This window comes from Phalacrocorax carbo, chromosome 5, assembly GCF_963921805.1.
Source record: "Phalacrocorax carbo chromosome 5, bPhaCar2.1, whole genome shotgun sequence".
NCBI lineage: Eukaryota > Metazoa > Chordata > Aves > Suliformes > Phalacrocoracidae > Phalacrocorax > Phalacrocorax carbo.
Window position 1 is genome coordinate 70,547,886 of NC_087517.1, and position 25,335 is coordinate 70,573,220.

Sequence of the window (25,335 nt, forward strand, 5' to 3'; positions counted from 1 at the left end):
ACTGTGAGCCCAGGATGGAGCCTACAGGCGAGTCGTCTTGGCTCTACGCCTTAGAACAGGCATTTAGCAGCTCGAACACATCCACAACAGGGCCAGCGCTTACCACAGCAAGTAAGGACTCAGTTTTGCAGCACGTTCGTAAGGCCTCAGGGCCAGGGCTTGCCAGGCTCCCTCCCCGACCTGTTCCTGGCCTGCCCACATGTTAGTTTTACCTCATTTATCTGTAACAGCAATTTTTCTAAGCAACCAGGTGCCTGTGACTAGTTTTACTTTTGTTTATCTCTGCATAGCATGACCAGAGTTTTATACAGATAGTGGTAACAAGCAGTTATTCTATATAAAATATTTACGACGCTGATACGATGATGTAGTATAGAGGAAACACGGTCTTGGGATGATAGCAGCAGCCTCGAGAAGTGACGTTGCAGGACGTGGCGCTGAGCACAGGCACGAAGAGGGAGGGGATGGGGCTGAGGCTTGGCACCGGAGCCCCCAAGGCTGTTAACAGCCCAGCCAGCCCCGGGGGCTCAGCCCAACATAAAGTATAAAAACATCAAACAACAAATAAAAGACCATGGCAGAGAGCAGCGGGCTCGAGCTCACGTCACGCCATGCATCCCGTCCCGGCGTTGATGATGAGCATAGTCTAGAGCCTGGCGAGGAGCTTCACCTTTAGATTGCGCTTCAACCGTGCTCAGTGATTGCTATACGCTGCTTTATACTGCGACTTAAGTGCACTGCCGTGTCCCCGGGCCGTGGCGAGCTCCCGGGCCACTTCACATGACTTCAAATAAGTAAAACTTGTATTAAACATTAATAAACATCAATGAACATTCCACATGTGGAATATCTAAAAGAACCTGTTCAGAGAGCGTTGGGCTCTCCGCTGCGGCCGTGGGCTCTACTGCGAGAAGATGCCCTTGAAGCGGATCTTGTCCTCGGCGTCCTTCTCACGCAAGCGGGCTTCCAGGCTCCGCAGCTCCTTAGAGACGACAGGGCGCAGCGAGGGGTCGAGGGCCAGCACTTTGGCAAAGTCAGCCTGTGCCTCCGCCACGTTCCACACCGCCGCGTGGGCCTTCCCTCGCTTGAAGTAGGCCTTGACGTTGTCTGCGGGGAGAGAGCTGCTGGGCCGGTGGAGCATCGCGGGGGTCTCGCTGGTGCCCGCTTGCTCCCTCGGCACCCACTGCAGGTGGCTGGGCCGGCCCACGGCTCCTTACCCTCGTACTTGTTGAGAATGGAGGAGCAGTGATCCAGCACCTCGTAGTACTCCTCGCACTGCAGCTTGCATTGGCAATAATTTAACAGCAAGGGGGTGATCTTCTGGTCCAGCTCGATCCAGTCCGGAGAGCCGGGCTGTTCCTGCAGGATGAGACAGAAGGGGCAGAGTGAGGGGAACCTCCCAAGCCCTGCACTCCAGGAGGGATGTGGGGAGACTTGCATGCACCCCAGAGAGGGGCCGGGGAGCCCCACCTTCATCTGCAGGTTCTTGAGACAGGCGATGGCGTCGTAGTATTTGGCAGCTGCCTCCTGCACCTTTCCCTGCCGGTATAGCTCGTTGCCCTCCTTGTGGATCAGGGGTACGGCCTGCAGCTTCTCCTCATCCGTCATGGCCCATGGGTCCTGCTGGTAGGAGCCGGGCTCCTCCACCTGCCGGCACCCCGTCATGAGGGCAGAGAGCCCCCATCTGCAGCCTCCCCCCAGGGCTGGGACGCTGGCGGCCGTCCCTGAGCTCCCCATGGCCGGGGCGAGTCGAATGGATGCCTCACCTTGAGCACTTCGATGTCAAAGATGAGGGGCTGGGGGTTCTTCTGAAGCTCGTCGAGGTCGGGGTAGCCCAGGGAGTAGTGCTCGTGCAGCTGGGCGATGCTGCAGCAGTGCCGCTGCCCCTCCAGCGGGTCCTTCCCTGCCGCGATGTTGCGCAGGCTCTTGGACACCAGTGGGTAGAGCACCACGTGCTGGGGGGTGAGGGGGAGATGGCGCTGGGACGGGGCCACACCGGGACTGGGGACGGTGACAGCCGGGACCCTCCTGGCCTCGCACCCCGGGGCAGAGGCACAAGGGCGTGGCGAGAGCCACGCCCCCAGGAGGAGTAAACCACGCCCCATGAGGAAACCACACCCCAATGAGGCTCAAACTACGCCCCTCCGGAGGAAAGCACGTTCACCTCAGGGGCAAACCACGCCCCGCCCCACCTCCGCCCCGCCCACCGCCTCCAGCCCCGCCCTCCCCTTTGGCCCGGCCCCGCCCCACCTTGGTGTCGCAGCGGAAGCGGGCGCGCTCCCCCGGCCTCATGGTCCGCAGCACCGCCTCCCACACCGGCAGCTTGAACTTCTTGCCGGCGATCAGTTCCATGGGCTTCCCCCGCGCCCGGCTGTCGTCCAGCGGCGTCTCCTCATCCCCGCACCGCAGCGTCCGGTAGTGGAACGTGGTCTTGAAGGGGACAAGTAGGCCGCGGCGTCACCATGGCGACCGCGGGGAGGGGGGAGGCCGCGCATGCGCGCCTCGTCCGTCCTCCCCCCCGCGCCGTCCCGTCCCGTGTCCCCCCGGTCACGGAGGCGGCGGTGCGGCCCTGACCTTGGTGCCGTCGCGGAAGTCAGGCAGCGGCCCGGTGCCCTCCCGCAGCACCTCCTTGTGCACGCCGTCCGCCCGCAGCTGCTCGACCTGCTGCGCCATCGTTCCCCGGCCCCGCCGCGCCCCGCCTCGCCTCTCCTCGGCAGCCTCCGCCGCCGCTCGGCTCTTTCCGGAGAGACGCGGCCGCGCGGCGGCGCCCCCTGCCGGAGGGGAGGGCGCGCCGCGGGGGGCGGTGGCAGCGGGCGGGGCCAGCCCCGGGGGGCGGTGGCGGAGGGCCCGGATCCCGCCCCCCCCTCCCCCCCCACCCCGCCCATAAGGAGGCGAGGGAGGGATTCCGCCACCAAAACCTCCCGTGACACTGGGCCGCGGCTGTGGAAGGGCTGCGGGGGCACAGGGAGCCCCCGCTGCCCCACCTTGGGGCCGGTGGTGGGGGTCCCCGTCCTGCCCACCCCGGCGGGGGTCTCCGTCCCCGACGGCTCCCCGGGTGCCATGTGCGGGCAGCAGGAACAGGCAGGCGCTGGCAGGTCCCCGCTACGTATTCGGGGGCACCTCAGGTGAAGCCAACGTTGGGGTCGGCCCCAGGAGCCGTCCCGGGGTGACACGGGGACCTTCGCAGCTGGCGGGTCCCCGGCCCCTCACGGAGGCTGGCGGCATGTGGCGGCGTCACCGAAATCAGGAATAAACCTCTTAACACCCATGTAGCATTAAGAAGGAGGAATGGCTTTATTCGGTGCTGGCTTCACGGGGGTGGGGGCGGGGGGCAACCCAGTTACCGTGACTTGCTGGTTTGACTGTTTCATGGTTTCAGGAGGGCTGTTGGAGAGCTCGGAGCTGGCGGCGCTGCTGGCTGAACACCGCAGCCTGGCGCGGCTGGAGCTGGGCGACAGCACGCTGGGCGACGGCGGCGTGCGCCTGCTGTGCGAGGGGCTGCAGCGTCCCAGCTGCCGCCTGCGCGTCCTGCGGTGAGTGGCCCCAGCACCCCCAGGCACTCCCCCCCAGCACCCCGCGGGCATCTCCCAGGCGGCCAAACCCACGGGGCGGACCAGAGGCCTGGGGAGGTACCCCAGAAAAGTCCCTCTGGGGGGCATCGTCCCTCTGTCCTGCTCTCCCACGGGGATGAGCTTGAAGGCAGCGGCTCTGGGGTGGGGACCGTGCCTGTGGTGGGTGGAATCGGGGGGCCCTCGGGCTGGCTCTGAGGGTTTTTCCCACGGGTCCCCGGCAGGCTGTGGTACTCCCGCCTCACCAGTGCCTGCTGCGAGGACCTGGCCGCCGTGCTGGGCACCAGCGCGTGCCTGGAGGAGCTGGATCTGTCCTTCAGCGAGGGGCTGCGTGACGCCGGTGTGCTGCTGCTGTGCGAGGGGCTCCAGCACCGTGCCTGCCGGCTGCAGACGCTGCGGTAAGGGGCCCCGGGGCTGCCGTTCCCTCCTTCCCTCCCGGCGCAGCTCACCGGCCGCCGGTCAGACCCTGCCTGCACCCCTCTTTGCCTTGGTCGCGCAGGCTGGGGAGCTGCCGGCTGACGGGTGCCTGCTGCCGAGCCCTGGCTGCCCGGGTGGTGGAGAGCCCCCGGCTCACCTGCCTGGACCTGAGCGACAACGAGCTGGGAGCTGATGGTGTCCTGCAGCTCTGCCAGCAGCTGCGGCATCCCACCTGTCCGCTGAAGGCCTTGGGGTAAGATGCCCGGCAGGTCCCCCTTCCGTCCCCGGCGCGCCCATGCCACCCGGCACCCTGGGGTCGGATGCTGGGGACAGGGAAGGGGGCGTCAGTGTCCCACCGCCCAGGAGAGCAGGGGGTGCATTTAAGAGCTCTTCCGATTTTCTTCCTCTCTTTCAAGACTGAGCACGTCCGAGTTGAATGAGGAAGCGCTGCAGGAACTGGCCGCCCTGCGGGCACTGAAGCTGCACGTGAAGATCGGGTACCTCCTTGAGCAGGACACGCCGGAGTCAGGGGCCATGGCCCGGCTGCCCTTCCACCGCGGGGTCCTGCCGGGTGTGGGGGGACCAGGGGACAGGAAGGTGCTCCGCTCCTTTACGAGAGGTCCTTGCCAGAAGTGGAGCCATTTCTAGCCCAGGGCTCGGTGCTGCTGAAGGCGGGAGGAAGCCGCCCTGGCTCTGGCTGTGCCCCATGCGTGGGGGGAGAGGGGAGGAGGTCCTGCCTGCATGTGCTGGGGGTCAGGGCAGAGCCGGGCCGGCCCTTCCCGCTCCCAGTGCCCCACGCATGTCGCCGGGAACAGTTGTGTGGCTGTTGGCCGGTGGCAAATGAAGGCCCTGGGGCCGGTGCCAGGAATCCCCCTGTGCCCTTCCCCGTGCTCCCCCCGTCCCCGTCCCCGCCGTGGCCACCAAATGTGTCTGTGGGTGAGGGTCCCGCCCCGCGGGGTGGCTCATGTACCCGGGAGCGAGGTGCCAGCCCTGCAAGTGAGCCTGCAGCCAGTTTGGGGTTTTATAGACAAACACAGAAATTCAGAGTGAACTAAAAAAAGCAGCAGTCCCTGCTGGATGCTCGTGGGAGGGAGCCGGCGTCTGTTTTGCTGCTGGGCTGCGGTGCCGGTCAGGGAGAGGTGCCCCCTGTGTCCAGGGCCATCCCTCGTTGGGGACGGAGCCCCAGCACCCTGCACGCGTGTCCCCAGGGACTCCTGCGGGGTGGGGCGGGCATCCTCACAGCGACGTCCCCAGGGTGCCGATGGCAACGTCGTCGTAGTCTGTGTCCCCCGGTGGCTGTGCCGGGGGCTCCCTTGTGTCTCGTGGGGGACTTGTGGGGAGGCAGCTCCCACCTTAGGGGAGAGCAAAGGCCGGTGCCTTAGGGGGGCTGCTTCGTGTCCCTCGTGCCAGGCGCGGGCTGGGGTCTTGCCCCAGCCCCCCTGGACTTGCTGCCTGCTCCCTGCCCGCCACCGCAGCCCGGCCCCGCCGCAGGTGGCTCTGCAGGGCACCGGGCGGCCGTGGCCCCTCTTACCTGTGGGTGGGAGACGGCCCCAGCTGCTCTGTGCTCCCCCCTCGGAGACGTCCCCAGCGCCGGGAGCGGGGGGCTCTTGCGGCACGTCCGCGGCATCATCATAGCCGTCGTGGGGTCTGTGCTGGGCAGGGGAGTCTGGGACAGGCACGGGGGGACGGGGGTGAGGCGGAGGCCGTGGCAGGGGTCTGGCTGTGCCCCCCCCCCTCCGGCCACGCCGCTGGGGCTGTGCTGGTGGCGCCGGGGCTGCAGGCTCTGAGCCAGAGCCGCCCCGGGGGTTAATCAGCAGGGAAAGGTGATGCTTTGCTGCACGCAAAGGAGAGCCAGAGCTGAGCTGGGCTTGCCCAGGAGAGGGGGGCCGTGTCCCCTCAGCTCCCCAGTGCCTGGCCGCGGCCCCTCTCCGCGGGGCTCCCCGCCATGCCTGTGCCTGCCCTGGCCCTACCTGGGGCTGCCTCGGGGTCTCTCTCCTCCATGCTGTCCCCGGTGTAATACGGCAGCTTCTTCCCCGAGCCCTCCGAGAGGGAGCCTGGTGGGGCAGGACGGAGTGTTGGGGGCGAGCGGAGCCGGCACCATGGGCAGCACGGCCCCTCGCCGCAGAGCGGGGCCGCAGTGGGACCGGGGGACACCCCCGTGCCTCGGGGCCGGGCCAGCGCTGCAGTACCGGGAGCCGGTGCTGCGGTGGGGCCGTGGGGCAGAGCCCCCACCGTCTGGGGAGAGCTGCCGGGCACGGCGGGGGGCTGCACCGACCTGAGCGACTGGGCACCTCCTGGTAGTCCGGCAGCACGGTGTAGTCCAGCTCCTCGTAGACGGCATCGGAGAGAGCGTCCGCGGCTCTGCCGAGGCCTGAAATGTGGGGAGCGCTCACGCAGGGCGTGAGGACGGAGGGTGGCAGCGGGGTCAGCCGCCGCCCGCCCATGGATCCACCCCACGGTGGAGGAGCCCCAGGACCCGCAAGCACTCACCTCGGCGCCCAGCACGGGCACGGTACGCCTGCACGGCCAGGGCGCCCAGGGCCAGGCACAGCAGCGTCCCCAGGAGCGCACACAGCACCGTGGACACCGGCACGGTCCCCACCGCTGCCGCCGGGCTGCTGGTGCTGGGGAGAGCTGGGGGGAGATGGGGCGGGGGCGTGAGGAGGGGGACTGCGGCCAGCCCGGCACGGGGGGCTGCCGGCACGGGCAGAGCTACCTGTGCAAGTGGCACCGTCGGGGCAGCGGCTCCCCGGGGCCGGGGTGGGCGTCCCGCTTGTGCTGTCCGTGTCCTTGTCACAAGTGATGTGGGCGCCCCTGCCGTCGCTGCAATTCTGCAGGTGCCAGGGTGCCGAGGGGCAGCGCCAGAGCGATGCGGCCCCCTCCTTGCAGCCCACCCAGGCCAGCCAGGCAAGGGCAAGGGCGGGGGTGTCCTCCAGAGTCCCCGTCTCCCCGCAGCCCAGCTGCCGGCACACAGCGGCCGCAGTAGCGGAGGTGGTGCCTTCGGCGCAGACGCGGCCCCAGGTGTTGTTGTAGAACACCTCCAGGTGCCCGCTGCAGGGGCTGCCGCCGCCCACCAGGCGCAGGGAGAGGTGCTCTGCGAGGGGGCGCAGAGGGGGGTCATGGCACGGCTGGGCCAGGCACCCCCCGGGGTCTGGTCCCCCTGTCCCCGAGCTGGGGCGCACAGCACTGACCTGAGCAGACGGCTCCCGCCCCGCCACCGCGCTGGCAGCCGTGCTGTGCCGAGGCCGGGCAATCCCAGAGAGACGCCTCGTTGCCGGCGCAGGCAGCGGCGTGCGGCCACAGCGGCCCCGTGCCGGGACCGACGGGAGGCGATGCGGGTGCCTCCAGCGCGGTTCCGCAGCCCAGCTGGCGGCAGACGACGGTGGCGTCCGCCAGGTCCCAGCTCTCCTGGCAGACGGTGGCCCAGGTGCCGTTGGCGTAGACCTCCACCCGCCCGGCGCAGCGCCCGGGGCCGCCCGCCAGCCTCACGCGCCGGCTGCCTGCGGGGCACGCAGGGGAGCGGGCTGGGGCGGCCGCTGGCGGTGCCGGCACCCCCCAGCCCTTCCCGGGACACTCACCTGAGCAGACGATGACCACCTCGTCGCGGCTGCCGGTCGGCGTGGCGGCCGTGCGCGAGACGTTGCACTGGGCCAGGTTGTCCTCGGTGCCGGCACAGCGCAGCCCTTGTGGCCCTGCCGCGCCCGAGCCCGCCACGGCGTAGACCTCCTCCGGCGCGCCGCAGCCCAGCTGCCGGCACACCACGCTGGCACCGCGGGCATCCCAGACCCCCGCCGGCATGCGGGCCCAGGCCCCGGGGCTGGCGGAGACCTCCAGCCGCCCGTCGCACCGGCTCTCCCCCTCCACCAGCCGCAGGGGCTCCACAGTGCCTGCAACGTCCCCGAGTGTGCCGAGGGGCCGCAGCACCAGCACCGTCGGGGCCCTGACGGGGTGGCGGGACCCTGCTTCAGCCCTCCCCTCTCCCCAGCATGGCCCTGTGCCCTCCGCGCCCAGCTCTTAGGGGTCCCAAGAGGCCTGTGAGGGATTTTGCGGCGGGTGCCATACCGACCTGAGCAGTTGATGGTGGCGGCGAGGCCGGCGGGGCAGGGGGGCTCCCCCAGCACCGTGCTGAGGCACTCGCCTGGGTGCCGCTCGGTCCCGCTGCAGCGGAAGGTGTCCTGCCACAGCGGCCCGTCCCCGCTGCCGAGGGAGCCTCCCTGGGGCACGGCGGTGGCGGCGGCGGTGCCGCAGCCGAGGTGGTGGCAGAGGACGTGGGTGTCGGGCAGGTCCCAGCTGGTGGCGCAGACGGACCCCCACGTGCCCCCCACCTCCACCTCCACCCGCCCGGAGCAGCCCGAGCTGCTGTTCGCCAGACGGAAACGCGTGTAGGCTGCAGAAGACAGAGCGTTGTGGGGGGCGACGGTGCGGGGACGCCCCCCAACACCCCCCAGCATCCCCCTGCTTACGGGAGCAGATGATGGCGGCGTGGCCGCTGCAGCCCTGTGCGTGGAGCGGCCGCCGGGCACAGGCGGCGAGGAAGGGCTCGGTGCCCGTGCACTCAAACCCCTCCTGCCAGAGCGACCCCGTTCCCTCCTGAAAGCGGCCGGTGCCGGGGACGGCCAGCACCGCGCCGCAGCCCAGCTCCCGGCAGACCACCTGGGCCGCCTTGATGTCCACGTGGTCCTCGCAGACGCTGCTCCACGTTCGGCCCTGCCGCACCTCCAGCCGCCCGGCACAGGCGCTGTCGCCGCCGACCAGCCGGGCAAACCCCGCTGGGAGAGACATGGGGGTCAACGGTCAGGGATGTGCCGGGATGGGTGCGCCCCCCGCCCACCGCACGGCTCCTACTTTGGCAGGTGACAGCGACGTCGTAGTTGTGAGGTCCTCTGTAGGGTCCCCAGCCACGGATCTTGCAGTCCCAGAGGACGGTCTCATTGCCCTCGCAGTCGAGCAGAACCAGGTTGACGGGACCGGACCCTTCGCCGAAGTGTGTGCTGCCGACATAGGCACCGGTGGCAGATCCACAGCCCAGCTGCTGGCACACCACCTCGGCACTCCTGCTGTTCCAGCCGCCGTCCGCCACCGATCCCCATTGGCCCCGCAGCTTCACCTCCACCCTCCCGGCGCAGGGACCTCCGCCGCCCACCAGCCGCAGCTCCACCGCCTCTGCACGGGGGCACCAGCACGGCCTCAGCCCTGCCGGGGGATGCCCCGGCACACTGTGGCTGTCCCAGCACTGCCAGCACCCCCAGCTCACCTGCGCAGGTCACCCCGATGTCCCACTCATGGCCGCAAAAGTGCTGTCCCCAGCCAAAATTGCGACATTGGTGCAGCTTCTCCTCGGTACCCCGGCAGAAGAAGGGCTGGAGCCAAATCCGGCCGGTGCCCTGCCCGAATGGGGCGTAGGGGGACGCCTTGACCATCGCACCACAGCCCAGCTGCCGGCACACTACAGCGCCCCAATTCCATTCCCAGTCAAAGTCGTAGACGCAGACGGAGCCCCACTCGCCGTCGTGCTTGACCTCCACCCTCCCGGCGCAGCGCCCGCCGCCGCCCACCAGCCGCAGCTCCTCGGCGCCTGCGGTGAGGAGGGTGCCGAGGCCGGGCGAGGGCTGGGGGGTGGTGTGTGCCCCCATGGCTGCCCCCGTGCCTTGGAGCTCAGCCCGGCACAGCTGCACACACAAGAGCAGCCCCAACGCCCCGATGGGCACCATGCTGCCGTCCCGGACCCCCCGGCGCGGGGCGGCTCATATATAGGCAGCCCCACAGCTGGGAGCCAATGGGGGCGGCAGCACCTTTTGAGACGTTATCAGGCGGGTTATCTCCCGGCTGGCGGGGCCCCGGCCTCCAATAACGTGCTCTGTGCCCAAATATGAGGCTCAGCTCCGCTTCTGGCGTCACACTCCTCCCCACGGAGGGTCGGCGCCCAGGTGCCCCCGAGGGGAGCCAGCCCCCCCGCGAGGCACCTGCCACCGGCATGAGGCGCGGGGGCCCTTCCCACCCGTGTGCCCCCGCGGGGCTGTCCCTGCTGCCAGAGCCGCGGCAAGAGCCCAGTCCTGATGGCGACAGGGCTCGCCCCAAAACTCCAGCAAAGGCTCCACGGGGCCGCCCTCGGCGCCGGCACGGGGCAAAGGCCAAAGAGCCCGGCACGCCGGCACCCGTCCTTGGGGTGCCGCCCTCCCCGCGGGTGCCTGGAGACCCCAGCGGGGCACCGAGGCGAAAGGCGGCGCCAGGCTGAGCGCCGCGGCCGCAGGCGGCGCATCCCCGGCACCTCGCGCAGGCCGGCGGCACATGGCGGTGCTGCCCGCACTGCCTGCAGGTGTGCCCCCGCGCTCGCCTCGCGGCGCCGGCAGGAAGGAGGCGGTTTCCCCCAAAGCGGGGACCTGCCCTCGGCATCGACCGCACGCGGCTCCCCGGCCACCTGCAGCGCTACCGACAGCGCCGTGCTTTGGCGCGTCAGCACCTCCCGCGGTGACGCCGCCGAGGGGGCACGGAGCCGACCCGGTGCCGGGGGGAGGGGATCGCGCCCGGCTAAGCCGGGACCAAGCGTCCGCAAGAAGCGGCGGGCGCGGGGGCTGGAAGGGAGCCGGAGCGGCCGCCAGGGCTCGGCCGCGTGCGAGGATGAGGAGGGGGCCGAGCCTGGCACGGGCGCGGGCCCTGGCGGGCTCTGCCAGGGCTGGGCGGCGCTGGCGGCCGCGGCCCGGCCGGCGGTGGGACACGGAGCAGGGCGAGGAGGAGGCGTCGTGGCAGGCGGCTGTGCGTGGAAAGGCTGCAGATGTGCAAGCCCGGGCAAAGGCGCCCAAAGGCGCGGTGACGGCCCCGAGTGGTGGCGGCGGCGGGAGGGCCCAGCGAGCTGCCGGAGGCCGGCGCGGCGGCAGCCGGAGACGCAGGCGGCCGCGGGGGCCGCGCGCGGTGGCGGCCGTTGGCGGCATGGCGGGCGCGCGGGGGGAACGGCCTCCTCCCTGCGGGGGCTGCGGGGGCACGCCTGCAGGCAGCGTGGGCAGCAGCGCCACGTGCCGCCAGCCTCCGCGAGGGGCCGGGGACCCGCCACCTGCCAAGGGCCCCGTCCCACCCCGGGACGGCTCGTGGGGCCGACCCCGACGTCGGCGTCACCCGCGATGTTCATGTCCCAGCCAAGGAGGGTCGGCAACTGCCGCCGCCGCCGCCGCCGCCTTGGGCTGTACGTACACATGGCCTGGGGAGGCCCTGAGCGGTGAAACAAGTGTCCCGTTGGTGTGTCGGGCGCGCGGTCGGGCTGGTTAGGGGCTCCTTGGGAGCGCGGCTGTGCTTGGGGCTGACTCTGCTTCTCGTCGGCGCAGAGTACAAGCAGAAATAGAGAAAGCACGTGGTCCAGGAGTTCCTCCGGTACCAAGAAGTGGACTCCTCTCTCGGGGAGAACCTGTCCATCAGCAGCCCCTGCACCCGCCTGACCATCGTCAGGAAGGCTCGGAGCAAGCTGGGAGGTGAGCATGAAGCTGCAGGTGGTGTAAATAAGTCAAGGGTTAAACCTGCAGCGTGAGCCGTTATTAACCTAAACCCACATCCTGAGAAATAGAGGCGACTCAGGGAGGCAGCTCGTGAAAGGAATTCAAGGGTCACGGGCTGAGAAACTTCAAGGACCGACACGAGAAGGAACCATCGTCCCGCAAGGAAGCTGGAGGGATGCCACAGCCATGAAACGATGAGAGCAGTGAGAGTGACAGGAGCTGGGGGAAAAGGGATTCCGGCGGGGGGAGATTGCGCTCAGCGGCTCCTCCGAGGGATGGAAGAAGTACGTCCGCCCCCCTCCCCCCCAGCACCTCTTGGTCATGCGCAGTGAAGTCGGATCACACTGTAATTTTAAATCTAAGGCGAGAAGATGGAGACCAACGGCAGAAGAGGATGCTCAGCCCGGTCAATGGTTATGTATTAGAGAGGGTGGTGTGTTACCTGTCACGTGTAAATGTCACAGATGGCCTCCCGTAGGTGTGCGTGCCGGGAGGAGAGGTCCCCCACGCACCCGGCGCCGAGTGGCGTCATGCCGGCTCTTTAATACAGCCGGTGGTCAGGAGCTTTATCCCTGGGTTTCAGGGACAGTTTGGGGACCCTGGCGGGACTCTGCTTCTGAGGCTGCTGGGAGCTAGAGGATCTAGAGGTCTGCGGCGCCACCGAGGGCTTTTTGGGGAGATCCTCTGATCCCCTGAGCCGGTGAGTTCGAAGGAAGAGCCCTGGCATTTATGAAGGCGTTACTTTGGGGCTGGAGGGTTCGAGTCCCACCTGGCACCGGTCGGTGAGTCGCAGCCTTAAAAAGGGTCCGGTTTGGCGTCCCGGCAGGGCATCGGAATTAAGCGCTGGCTGGCGTGAGTGCCTCACGTGCCAGCCAAAGGTCTTCCCTGCCGAGGGAAGGCTTGCGTGCACGCTGTTACGGGCCGGCCGGAGTGCCGGCCGTAAGCGTAAGGGAAGGCTTGTTGGCACCAAGTGCCAGCGTAAGGGCTTGTCTGCACCCAGTGACAGCCATAGGGGGTGGGGGGGTGGGGGGTGCGCGCGCGAGCTGAGCGTGCTGTGCTTTGTGCTTTGTGGCGATCGGTCGATCCAGGGGGTTATCAACCAAATCAATATCAAAACTAGAGGAGCGGCATGTTCAGCGTTAAATGCCTGCAGGGGTAAACTGAGTCAAGAGAATATGGGTATTATTGGGGCCGGAGGGAAAAAGGGGGTAAGGCCTTTCTTCCAGCCAAGCGAGTGTGGAATGGGACGTGCAGTCCTGTGCTCACAAACGTTTATAGGTTCCCGACTGCCCGACGCCTCTGTTGGGAAGAGATGTACTTAGCAAACGCAACGCCCAAACTGTTTTTGAGCAAGGCAATGTGGAGGTGCAGCTAGCGGAAGAAAAAGCCCTGGAAGCGCAGGTGTTTGTGTTACAGGAAGAAGTGCAAGAGACTCCGGTACATGAAATAACTCGGGCAGACGCACGGAGTGCGGGAACCCCCCGGCCGGGGCCTCCGGGATCCCAGGACGACCTGGCGCTGCTGAGCCCGTAAGCATCACATTGGACCCTGGAGCGCAGCCGGTAAGACGAAAACAACGCCCTACTAAACTAGAAGGGAGAAAGGGTTTAGAACCCCTACTAGGGAAGTGGGGTTGAACTGCTGAAGGCAGAGAAGGGCAGGGAAGGCTGGTGGATGAGAGGAGAGGATCGAGCAGGAGCACCTTCAAGCGTGAAGAGAGAGGTGATGGACAAAGACCATAGAGGGACACGTTAGCGGGTGGAAGCTCTTCTGGACAATGCTAAGGTCCACACTTGAAGTGCAGGGATGGGAAATAGAGCTAAGGGTCGTACCAAGAGGTGTGAAATCTGCCAGCAAACCAGTCCTTGAAGCCAAGCTAGTCGTCCACTTGGGAAAACCAAGAGAGGAAATACTCGTGGCGGTGGCTGGCAAACAGGCTTTTGAGAAGTCCCCAGGCAGAGTGGGCATCGGTGTTTCTTGGTAGGGGTGGGAACGTTTTGTGGATGGGCAGAGAAGCCTTTCCCTGTCGCACCAATGGGGCTAGAGAAGTAGGTGAAGGCTTATTGCTAGAAATAATCCCCCGTTGTGGGATTCCGACGGGAACGTCCTCCGAGTGAGGAGCCCACCTTGTGACAAAACGCCTTCAGTCGCCTGTAAGAACATGAGAAATACAGTGGGATTTACGTCCGCTGCGGAGGCCGCAGCCTCGTGGGAAAGCGGAAAGAATGACTCAAAGAACGGGAAGGCGGCAAAGGGAATAAAACCTGTCAGGAGGCAGAGTTAAAATGGCCAGCTGCTCTCCCGTTAGCGTTGCTGAGGGCAAGGACGGCACCGAGGGGCAGAGGAGAGTCAGGCCTTTTGAAACGGTGTGTGGGAGGCCTGCTGAAAGCATAAATCATCAGCCAGGGTCTCTAGCATGACTAGGGACACAGTATCTTAGAGAAGACGTGATTCCTCTCGGGAAGGCGTTGTCTTCTCTTAACAGGTATCTACAGCTGAGAACACCTTTAGGCTTGGGTACTGCCTAAGGTATGCGGGAATTTCAGGCAGGAGAGGGGCTCTGTCTAAGGCCTTGGAAGGACCAGCCTCTGAAAGAGCATTGGAAAGGAGCCTCTCAAGTCCTCCTGACTACATGTACGGCCGCCCGGCTTGACGGAGTAGGGCCGCGGATCCGTCACACGGGCATTAAGAAAGGACTCCCTGTTGGGATAAGTGGGCCGTGGGGAAACGGAACGAAAGGCCTTTGTGGCTGAGAGTTAAAAGGGATGATTTGTGGATTGTCCCTGGGGTCAGGGCATCGCTCATGTGGATTTCGCTTGCGCACAAGGCATAGCCCTACGTGGAGTTACGGCAATTCTGTTTATGGCTTTGATGAAGGTCTAAATAGTGTGAAATTTCTAAATGCAAATACCTCCTCTCCAAAATTCTCATGACTGTCATGACGGTAGCAGAAAGGGGAGGATTAGAGGCCAATTTGTTCTTCAGACTAGCTCAGGGTTTTGCAAGGTTACAAAACATCTCAAGTATTTCTGCTCATCTACCCATCCCGCACTCAAGTAGCAAGTCAATAGAAGGGGGCATTTTGACTCTGCAGGAGATGCCTTTAGTAAATGCCCGTATCCTACAATCGACCTGATCTTCGTCTCGTTTTCCCGATGGAACCACAATCCAGTGGGAAGTGGCTAAATACTGCGCTGGGAATGCCCTTGCTGCCGGCACAGGACACTGTCCTTTGCCATTCCGAACCATCGGATACGTCAGGGGCGTTGACACGGTGCCCGCTGGGGAAAAGAATCGCGTTACCCCTCAGTGACGGGGAAAACTCAACAGAGAGGTAAAGGTAGGCCCGTGGCACGGCCCGTCAACAGCGGCGGGGGCGGGATGGGCGACGGGCTCGATGTCAGCCCCCGCGATGGTGGCTTGGGAGAGCCCAGCGTTGCTCGGAGCAAACCGACCGTGGCGGGTGGGTAGTTTGGGTGACGCCACGGCACGAGGTTGGCGTGTGGCGAATAGGCAGGTGCAAGCAACCAGTGACCTGCCCGCACCACAGGGTTTGGCCTTTGGTCTGTTACCGGCCGAGGAAAGGGGCCTACGCGGGTGTTTGGAACTGGATAAGGAGCATTGCGGTATTCACATTGCCAGTGTGACGGAAGATGTAAATAAACAGCTTCGCCAAATCTAAGAGTGGTTACTGTGAGTGTGCCGCTAGTCGCTGTAACGCTAACTGAGCGCACGCAGCAGGGCTGCTGAGGCCCGTCTGTGTCGGAAACGTACGGGTAGATTAGGTGCGATGGTTATGGATTAGAGAGGGCGGTGTGTTAACCGTCACGTAGGAACGTCACCACTGGACGCCAGTAGGCGCGCGTGCCGGGAGGAGAGATCCCCCGTGCACCCGGCGCCGGAGAGAGTCCTGCCGCCCGGCGTGAAGGAGTTCTATTCTCGGCTGGACAACCCCAGCAGTAACGCTCGTGATCCTTTGCGTCCCCCAAGGCGCGGAGGTCCCAGCCGCGGAGACCTGCCGCGAGCTGGTGGCGAGCGCTGCTCGGGGGCAGGTTGTGCGCCGGCGTCGAAGCCGGGAGCTCCCAGGTGCGGTGAGGAGTGCCCGTGCCCGCCGGGCTCCGTCCCCCTGCAGCTCCGGTGCCTCTGGAGCCAGTGCGCGTCCCCGTCCCCTCGCAGAGCGGCGGCAGGAGGAGCTGCACCCCCGCCTCTCCCCGCTCTGCGGCACCCGGGCAGCCGCCTGCGGGTGCTCCGGTAAGAGACGGGCGCTGGGCGCTGAGCCAAAGGCGGGCGCTCCCGCCTTTACGAGAGGTCCTTGCCAGAAGCGGAGCCATTTCTAGCCCAGGGCTCGGTGCTGCTGAAGGCGGGAGGAAGCCGCCCTGGCTCTGGCTGTGCCCCATGCGTGGGGGGAGAGGGGAGGAGGTCCTGCCTGCATGTGCTGGGGGTTGGGGCAGAGCCGGGCCGGCCCTTCCCGCTCCCAGTGCCCCCCGCGTGTCGCCGGGAACAGTTGTGTGGCTGTTGGCCGGTGGCAAATGAAGGCCCTGGGGCCAGTGCCAGGAATCCCCCTGTGCCCTTCCCCGTGCTCCCCCCGTCCCCGTCCCCGCCGTGGCCACCAAAGGTGTCTGTGGGTGAGGGTCCTGCCCTGCGGGGTGGCTCATGTACCCGGGAGTGAGGTGCCAGCCCTGCAAGTGAGCCTGCAGCCAGTTTGGGGTTTTATAGACAAACACAGAAATTCAGAGTGAACTAAAAAAAGCAGCAGTCCCTGCTGGATGCTCGTGGGAGGGAGCCGGCGTCTGTTTTGCTGCTGGGCTGCGGTGCCGGTCAGGGAGAGGTGCCCCCTGTGTCCAGGGCCATCCCTCGTTGGGGACGGAGCCCCAGCACCCTGCACGCGTGTCCCCAGGGACTCCTGCGGGGTGGGGCGGGCATCCTCACAGCGACGTCCCCGGGGTGCCGATGGCAACGTCGTCGTAGTCTGTGTCCCCCGGTGGCTGTGCCGGGGGCTCCCTTGTGTCTCGTGGGGGACTTGTGGGGAGGCAGCTCCCACCTTAGGGGAGAGCAAAGGCCGGTGCCTTAGGGGGGCTGCTTCGTGTCCCTCGTGCCAGGCGCGGGCTGGGGTCTTGCCCCAGCCCCCCTGGACTTGCTGCCTGCTCCCTGCCCGCCACCGCAGCCCGGCCCCGCCGCAGGTGGCTCTGCAGGGCACCGGGCGGCCGTGGCCCCTCTTACCTGTGGGTGGGAGACGGCCCCAGCTGCTCTGTGCTCCCCCCTCGGAGATGTCCCCAGCGCCGGGAGCGGGGGGCTCTTGCGGCACGTCCGCGGCATCATCATAGCCGTCGTGGGGTCTGTGCTGGGCAGGGGAGTCTGGGACAGGCACGGGGGGACGGGGGTGAGGCGGAGGCCGTGGCAGGGGTCTGGCTGTGCCCCCCCCCTCCGGCCACGCCGCTGGGGCTGTGCTGGTGGCGCCGGGGCTGCAGGCTCTGAGCCAGAGCCGCCCCGGGGGTTAATCAGCAGGGAAAGGTGATGCTTTGCTGCACGCAAAGGAGAGCCAGAGCTGAGCTGGGCTTGCCCAGGAGAGGGGGGCCGTGTCCCCTGAGCTCCCCAGTGCCTGGCCGTGGCCCCTCTCCGCGGGGCTCCCCGCCATGCCTGTGCCTGCCCTGGCCCTACCTGGGGCTGCCTCGGGGTCTCTCTCCTCCATGCTGTCCCCGGTGTAATACGGCAGCTTCTTCCCCGAGCCCTCCGAGAGGGAGCCTGGTGGGGCAGGACGGAGCGTTGGGGGCGAGCGGAGCCGGCACCATGGGCAGCACGGCCCCTCGCCGCAGAGCGGGGCCGCAGTGGGACCGGGGGACACCCCCGTGCCTCGGGGCCGGGCCAGCGCTGCAGTACCGGGAGCCGGTGCTGCGGTGGGGCCGTGGGGCAGAGCCCCCACCGTCTGGGGAGAGCTGCCGGGCACGGCGGGGGGCTGCACCGACCTGAGCGACTGGGCACCTCCTGGTAGTCCGGCAGCACGGTGTAGTCCAGCTCCTCGTAGACGGCATCGGAGAGAGCGTCCGCGGCTCTGCCGAGGCCTGAAATGTGGGGAGCGCTCACGCAGGGCGTGAGGACGGAGGGTGGCAGCGGGGTCAGCCGCCGCCCGCCCATGGATCCACCCCACGGTGGAGGAGCCCCAGGACCCGCAAGCACTCACCTCGGCGCCCAGCACGGGCACGGTACGCCTGCACGGCCAGGGCGCCCAGGGCCAGGCACAGCAGCGTCCCCAGGAGCGCACACAGCACCGTGGACACCGGCACGGTCCCCACTGCTGCTGCCGGGCTGCTGGTGCTGGGGAGAGCTGGGGGGAGATGGGGCGGGGGCGTGAGGAGGGGGACTGCGGCCAGCCCGGCGCGGGGGGCTGCCGGCACGGGCAGAGCTACCTGTGCAAGTGGCACCGTTGGGGCAGCGGCTCCCCGGGGCCGGGGTGGGCGTCCCGCTTGTGCTGTCCGTGTCCTTGTCACAAGTGATGCGGGCGCCCCTGCCGTCGCTGCAATTCTGCAGGTGCCAGGGTGCCGAGGGGCAGCGCCAGAGCGATGCGGCCCCCTCCTTGCAGCCCACCCAGGCCAGCCAGGCAAGGGCAAGGGCGGGGGTGTCCTCCAGAGTCCCCGTCTCCCCGCAGCCCAGCTGCCGGCACACAACGGCCGCAGTAGCGGAGGTGGTGCCTTCGGCGCAGACGCGGCCCCAGGTGTTGTTGTAGAACACCTCCAGGTGCCCGCTGCAGGGGCTGCCGCCGCCCACCAGGCGCAGGGAGAGGTGCTCTGCGAGGGGGTGCAGAGGGGGGTCATGGCACGGCTGGGCCAGGCACCCCCCGGGGTCTGGTCCCCCTGTCCCCGAGCTGGGGCGCACAGCACTGACCTGAGCAGACGGCTCCCGCCCCGCCACCACGCTGGCAGCCGTGCTGTGCCGAGGCCGGGCAATCCCAGAGAGACGCCTCGTTGCCGGCGCAGGCAGCGGCGTGCGGCCACAGCGGCCCCGTGCCGGGACCGACGGGAGGCGATGCGGGTGCCTCCAGCGCGGTTCCGCAGCCCAGCTGGCGGCAGACGACGGTGGCGTCCGCCAGGTCCCAGCTCTCCTGGCAGACGGTGGCCCAGGTGCCGTTGGCGTAGACCTCCACCCGCCCGGCGCAGCGCCCGGGGCCGCCCGCCAGCCTCACGCGCCGGCTGCCTGCGGGGCACGCAGGGGAGCGGGCTGGGGCGGCCGCTGGCGGTGCCGGCACCCCCCAGCCCTTCCCGGGACACTCACCTGAGCAGACGACGACCACCTCGTCGCGACTGCCGGTCGGCGTGGCGGCCGTGCGCGAGATGTTGCACTGGGCCAGGTTGTCCTCGGTGCCGGCACAGCGCAGCCCTTGTGGCCCTGCCGCGCCCGAGCCCGCCACGGCGTAGACCTTCTCCGGCGCGCCGCAGCCCAGCTGCCGGCACACCACGCTGGCACCGCGGGCATCCCAGAGCCCCGCCGGCATGCGGGCCCAGGCCCCGGGGCTGGCGGAGACCTCCAGCCGCCCGTCGCACCGGCTCTCCCCCTCCACCAGCCGCAGGGGCTCCACAGTGCCTGCAACGTCCCCGAGTGTGCCGAGGGGCCGCAGCACCAGCACCGTTGGGGCCCTGACGGGGTGGCGGGACCCTGCTTCAGCCCTCCCCTCTCCCCAGCATGGCCCTGTGCCCTCTGCGCCCAGCTCTTAGGGGTCCCAAAAGGCCTGTGAGGGATTTTGCGGCGGGTGCCATACCGACCTGAGCAGTTGATGGTGGCGGCGAGGCCGGCGGGGCAGGGGGGCTCCCCCAGCACCGTGGTGGGGCACTCGCCTGGGTGCCGCTCGGTCCCGCTGCAGCGGAAGGTGTCCTGCCACAGCGGCCCGTCCCCGCTGCCGAGGGAGCCTCCCTGGGGCACGGCGGTGGCGGCGGCGGTGCCGCAGCCGAGGTGGTGGCAGAGGACGTGGGTGTCGGGCAGGTCCCAGCCGGTGGCGCAGACGGACCCCCACGTGCCCCCCACCTCCACCTCCACCCGCCCGGAGCAGCCCGAGCTGCTGTTCGCCAGACGGAAACGCGTGTAGGCTGCAGAAGACAGAGCGTTGTGGGGGGCGACGGTGCGGGGACGCCCCCCAACACCCCCCAGCATCCCCCTGCTTACGGGAGCAGATGATGGCGGCGTGGCCGCTGCAGCCCTGTGCGTGGAGCGGCCGCCGGGCACAGGCGGCGAGGAAGGGCTCGGTGCCCGTGCACTCAAACCCCTCCTGCCAGAGCGACCCCGTTCCCTCCTGAAAGCGGCCGGTGCCGGGGACGGCCAGCACCGCGCCGCAGCCCAGCTCCCGGCAGACCACCTGGGCCGCCTTGATGTCCACGTGGTCCTCGCAGACGCTGCTCCACGTTTGGCCCTGCCGCACCTCCAGCCGCCCGGCACAGGCGCTGTCGCCGCCGACCAGCCGGGCAAACCCCGCTGGGAGAGACATGGGGGTCAACGGTCAGGGATGTGCCGGGATGGGTGTGCCCCCCCCCCACCCCACGGCTCCTACTTTGGCAGGTGACAGCGACGTCGTAGTTGTGAAAGTTTCTGTAGGGTCCCCAGCCATGGATGTCGCATTCCCAGATGGCTGTTTCGTTCCCACGGCAGTTGACAACAGCCAGGCTGATGGGACCGGACCCTTGGCCAAAGCGTGTGCTGGCGAATTCTGCACTGATGGCAGATCCACAGCCCAGCTGCTGGCACACCACCTTGGCATCTTCCTTGTCCCAGTTGTGGTCCAACACCGATCCCCATTGGCCCCGCAGCTTCACCTCCACCCTCCCGGCGCAGGGACCTCCGCCGCCCACCAGCCGCAGCTCCACCGCCTCTGCACGGGGGCACCAGCACGGCCTCAGCCCTGCCGGGGGATGCCCCAGCACACTGTGGCTGTCCCAGCACCGCCAGCACCCCCAGCTCACCTGCACAGGTCACCCCGATGTCCCACTCATGGCCGCAATAGTGCTGTCCCCAGCCAAAATGTAAACAGTCCTCCAGCTTCTCTTCACCGCCCCTGCACCAGAGCTGGAGCCAAATCCGGCCGGTGCCCTGCCCGAATGGGGCGTAGGGGGACGCCTTGGCCACTGCACCACAGCCCAGCTGCCGGCACACCACGGCGCCCCAGTTGCCATGAGGAATATAGTCGTAGGTGCAGACGGAGCCCCACTCGCCGTCGTGCTTGACCTCCACCCTCCCGGCGCAGCGCCCGCCACCGCCCACCAGCCGCAGCTCCTCGGCGCCTGCGGTGAGGAGGGTGCCGAGGCCGGGCGAGGGCTGGGGGGTGGTGTGTGCCCCCACGGCTGCCCCCGTGCCTTGGAGCTCAGCCCGGCACAGCTGCACGCACAAGAGCAGCCCCAACGCCCCGATGGGCACCATGCTGCCGTCCCGGACCCCCCGGCGCGGGGCGGCTCATATATAGGCAGCCCCACAGCTGGGAGCCAATGGGGGCGGCAGCACCTTTTGAGACGTTATCAGGCGGGTTATCTCCCGGCTGGCGGGGCCCCGGCCTCCAATAACGTGCTCTGTGCCCAAATATGAGGCTCAGCTCCGCTTCTGGCGTCACACTCCTCCCCACGGAGGGTCGGCGCCCAGGTGCCCCCGAGGGGAGCCAGCCCCCCCGCGAGGCACCTGCCACCGGCATGAGGCGCGGGGGCCCTTCCCACCCGTGTGCCCCCGCGGGGCTGTCCCTGCTGCCAGAGCCGCGGCAAGAGCCCAGTCCTGATGGCGACAGGGCTCGCCCCAAAACTCCAGCAAAGGCTCCACGGGGCCGCCCTCGGCGCCGGCACGGGGCAAAGGCCAAAGAGCCCGGCACGCCGGCACCCGTCCTTGGGGTGCCGCCCTCCCCGCGGGTGCCTGGAGACCCCAGCGGGGCACCGAGGCGAAAGGCGGCGCCAGGCTGAGCGCCGCGGCCGCAGGCGGCGCATCCCCGGCACCTCGCGCAGGCCGGCGGCACATGGCGGTGCTGCCCGCACTGCCTGCAGGTGTGCCCCCGCGCTCGCCTCGCGGCGCCGGCAGGAAGGAGGCGGTTTCCCCCAAAGCGGGGACCTGCCCTCGGCATCGACCGCACGCGGCTCCCCGGCCACCTGCAGCGCTACCGACAGCGCCGTGCTTTGGCGCGTCAGCACCTCCCGCGGTGACGCCGCCGAGGGGGCACGGAGCCGACCCGGTGCCGGGGGGAGGGGATCGCGCCCGGCTAAGCCGGGACCAAGCGCCCGCAAGAAGCGGCGGGCGCGGGGGCTGGAAGGGAGCCGGAGCGGCCGCCAGGGCTCGGCCGCGTGCGAGGATGAGGAGGGGGCCGAGCCTGGCACGGGCGCGGGCCCTGGCGGGCTCTGCCAGGGCTGGGCGGCGCTGGCGGCCGCGGCGCGGCCGGCGGTGGGACACGGAGCAGGGCGAGGAGGAGGCGTCGTGGCAGGCGGCTGTGCGTGGAAAGGCTGCAGATGTGCAAGCCCGGGCAAAGGCGCCCAAAGGCGCGGTGACGGCCCCGAGTGGTGGCGGCGGCGGGAGGGCCCAGCGAGCTGCCGGAGGCCGGCGTGGCGGCAGCCGGAGACGCAGGCGGCCGCGGGGGCCGCGCGCGGTGGCGGCCGTTGGCGGCATGGCGGGCGCGCGGGGGGAACGGCCTCCTCCCTGCGGGGGCTGCGGGGGCACGCCTGCAGGCAGCGTGGGCAGCAGCGCCACGTGCCGCCAGCCTCCGCGAGGGGCCGGGGACCCGCCACCTGCCAAGGGCCCCGTCCCACCCCGGGACGGCTCGTGGGGCCGACCCCGACGTCGGCGTCACCCGCGACGTTCATGTCCCAACCAAGGAGGGTCGGCAACTGCCGCCGCTGCCGCCGCCGCCTTGGGCTGTACGTACACATGGCCTGGGGAGGCCCTGAGCGGTGAAACAAGTGTCCCGTTGGTGTGTCGGGCGCGCGGTCGGGCTGGTTAGGGGCTCCTTGGGAGCGCGGCCGTGCTTGGGGCTGACTCTGCTTCTCGTCGGCGCAGAGTACAAGCAGAAATAGAGAAAGCACGTGGTCCAGGAGTTCCTCCGGTACCAAGAAGTGGGCTCCTCTCTCGGGGAGAACCTGTCCATCAGCAGCCCCTGCACCCGCCTGACCATCGTCAGGAAGGCTCGGAGCAAGCTGGGAGGTGAGCATGAAGCTGTAGGTGGTGTAAATAAGTCAAGGGTTAAACCTGCAGCGTGAGCCGTTATTAACCTAAACCCACATCCTGAGAAATAGAGGCGACTCAGGGAGGCAGCTCGTGAAAGGAATTCAAGGGTCACGGGCTGAGAAACTTCAAGGACCGACACGAGAAGGAACCATCGTCCCGCAAGGAAGCTGGAGGGATGCCACAGCCATGAAACGATGAGAGCAGTGAGAGTGACAGGAGCTGGGGGAAAAGGGATTCCGGCGGGGGGAGATTGCGCTCAGCGGCTCCTCCGAGGGATGGAAGAAGTACGTCCGCCCCCCTCCCCCCCAGCGCCTCTTGGTCATGCGCAGTGAAGTCGGATCACACTGTAATTTTAAATCTAAGGCGAGAAGATGGAGACCAACGGCAGAAGAGGATGCTCAGCCCGGTCAATGGTTATGTATTAGAGAGGGTGGTGTGTTAACTGTCACGTGTAAATGTCACAGATGGCCTCCCGTAGGTGTGCGTGCCGGGAGGAGAGGTCCCCCACGCACCCGGCGCCGAGTGGCGTCATGCCGGCTCTTTAATACAGCCGGTGGTCAGGAGCTTTATCCCTGGGTTTCAGGGACAGTTTGGGGACCCTGGCGGGACTCTGCTTCTGAGGCTGCTGGGAGCTAGAGGATCTAGAGGTCTGCGGCGCCACCGAGGGCTTTTTGGGGAGATCCTCTGATCCCCTGAGCCGGTGAGTTCGAAGGAAGAGCCCTGGCATTTATGAAGGCGTTACTTTGGGGCTGGAGGGTTCGAGTCCCACCTGGCACCGGTCGGTGAGTCGCAGCCTTAAAAAGGGTCCGGTTTGGCGTCCCGGCAGGGCATCGGAATTAAGCGCTGGCTGGCGTGAGTGCCTCACGTGCCAGCCAAAGGTCTTCCCTGCCGAGGGAAGGCTTGCGTGCACGCTGTTACGGGCCGGCCGGAGGGCCGGCCGTAAGGGTAAGGGAAGGCTTGTTGGCACCAAGTGCCAGCGTAAGGGCTTGTCTGCACCCAGTGACAGCCATAGGGGGTGGGGGGGTGGGGGGTGCGCGCGCGAGCTGAGCGTGCTGTGCTTTGTGCTTTGTGGCGATCGGTCGATCCAGGGGGTTATCAACCAAATGAATATCAAAACTAGAGGAGCGGCATGTTCAGCGTTAAATGCCTGCAGGGGTAAACTGAGTCAAGAGAATATGGGTATTATTGGGGCCAGAGGGAAAAAGGGGGTAAGGCCTTTCTTCCAGCCAAGCGAGTGTGGAATGGGACGTGCAGTTTTGTGCTCACAAACGTTTATAGGTTCCCGACTGCCCGACGCCTCTGTTGGGAAGGGATGTACTTAGCAAACGCAACGCCCAAACTGTTTTTGAGCAAGGCAATGTGGAGGTGCAGCTAGCGGAAGAAAAAGCCCTGGAAGCGCAGGTGTTTGTGTTACAGGAAGAAGTGCAAGAGACTCCGGTACATGAAATAACTCGGGCAGACGCACGGAGTGCGGGAACCCCCCGGCCGGGGCCTCCGGGATCCCAGGACGACCTGGCGCTGCTGAGCCCGTAAGCATCACATTGGACCCTGGAGCGCAGCCGGTAAGACGAAAACAACGTCCTACTAAACTAGAAGGGAGAAAGGGTTTAGAACCCCTACTAGGGAAGTGGGGTTAAACTGCTGAAGGCAGAGAAGGGCAGGGAAGGCTGGTGGATGAGAGGAGAGGATCGAGCAGGAGCACCTTCAAGCGTGAAGAGAGAGGTGATGGACAAAGACCATAGAGGGACACGTTAGCGGGTGGAAGCTCTTCTGGACAATGCTAAGGTCCACACTTGAAGTGCAGGGATGGGAAATAGAGCTAAGGGTCGTACCAAGAGGTGTGAAATCTGCCAGCAAACCAGTCCTTGAAGCCAAGCTAGTCGTCCACTTGGGAAAACCAAGAGAGGAAATACTCGTGGCGGTGGCTGGCAAACAGGCTTTTGAGAAGTCCCCAGGCAGAGTGGGCATCGGTGTTTCTTGGTAGGGGTGGGAACGTTTTGTGGATGGGCAGAGAAGCCTTTCCCTGTCGCACCAATGGGGCTAGAGAAGTAGGTGAAGGCTTATTGCTAGAAATAATCCCCCGTTGTGGGATTCCGACGGGAACGTCCTCCGAGTGAGGAGCCCACCTTGTGACAAAACGCCTTCAGTCGCCTGTAAGAACATGAGAAATACAGTGGGATTTACGTCCGCTGCGGAGGCCGCAGCCTCGTGGGAAAGCGGAAAGAATGACTCAAAGAACGGGAAGGCGGCAAAGGGAATAAAACCTGTCAGGAGGCAGAGTTAAAATGGCCAGCTGCTCTCCCGTTAGCGTTGCTGAGGGCAAGGACGGCACCGAGGGGCAGAGGAGAGTCAGGCCTTTTGAAACGGTGTGTGGGAGGCCTGCTGAAAGCATAAATCATCAGCCAGGGTCTCTAGCATGACTAGGGACACAGTATCTTAGAGAAGACGTGATTCCTCTCGGGAAGGCGTTGTCTTCTCTTAACAGGTATCTACAGCTGAGAACACCTTTAGGCTTGGGTACTGCCTAAGGTATGCGGGAATTTCAGGCAGGAGAGGGGCTCTGTCTAAGGCCTTGGAAGGACCAGCCTCTGAAAGAGCATTGGAAAGGAGCCTCTCAAGTCCTCCTGGCTACATGTACGGCCGCCCGGCTTGACGGAGTAGGGCCGCGGATCCGTCACACAGGCATTAAGAAAGGA

The 25,335-nt window shown here is 67.1% G+C and overlaps 2 protein-coding genes across 4 annotated transcripts; both read right to left on the reverse strand.

Annotated features, from left to right (window-relative positions):
- Positions 1 to 251: 251 nt before the first annotated feature.
- AIP (aryl hydrocarbon receptor interacting protein) lies at positions 252 to 2,758 on the reverse strand. 3 transcript variants are annotated; one of them, XM_064453050.1, is made up of 7 exons: positions 2,575 to 2,754; positions 2,251 to 2,430; positions 1,767 to 1,955; positions 1,471 to 1,647; positions 1,218 to 1,359; positions 861 to 1,107; positions 252 to 784 (listed from the first exon to the last, which is right to left on the reverse strand). In XM_064453050.1, the coding sequence occupies exons 1-6, from the start codon at positions 2,671 to 2,673 to the stop codon at positions 902 to 904; spliced, it is 993 nt and encodes a 330-aa protein (XP_064309120.1). In that variant the 5' UTR covers positions 2,674 to 2,754; the 3' UTR covers positions 252 to 784; positions 861 to 901. The 3 variants fall into 3 exon arrangements, with proteins under 3 accessions (XP_064309120.1, XP_064309119.1, XP_064309121.1); XM_064453049.1 differs by having other exon boundaries at positions 252 to 1,107; XM_064453051.1 differs by lacking the exon at positions 252 to 784 and having other exon boundaries at positions 886 to 1,107; positions 1,226 to 1,359; positions 2,575 to 2,758.
- Positions 2,759 to 5,222: 2,464 nt separating this feature from the next.
- Positions 5,223 to 20,866, reverse strand: LOC135313647 (deleted in malignant brain tumors 1 protein-like). The gene is made up of 21 exons (XM_064453281.1): positions 20,413 to 20,866; positions 20,004 to 20,321; positions 19,622 to 19,927; positions 19,225 to 19,545; positions 18,737 to 19,045; positions 18,350 to 18,658; positions 17,875 to 18,252; positions 17,649 to 17,792; positions 17,434 to 17,529; positions 9,241 to 9,561; positions 8,832 to 9,149; positions 8,450 to 8,755; positions 8,053 to 8,373; positions 7,565 to 7,873; positions 7,178 to 7,486; positions 6,703 to 7,080; positions 6,473 to 6,620; positions 6,262 to 6,347; positions 5,957 to 6,040; positions 5,518 to 5,652; positions 5,223 to 5,338 (listed from the first exon to the last, which is right to left on the reverse strand). The coding sequence occupies exons 1-21, from the start codon at positions 20,864 to 20,866 to the stop codon at positions 5,223 to 5,225; spliced, it is 5,466 nt and encodes a 1,821-aa protein (XP_064309351.1).
- Between the last annotated feature and the right edge of the window lie 4,469 nt (positions 20,867 to 25,335).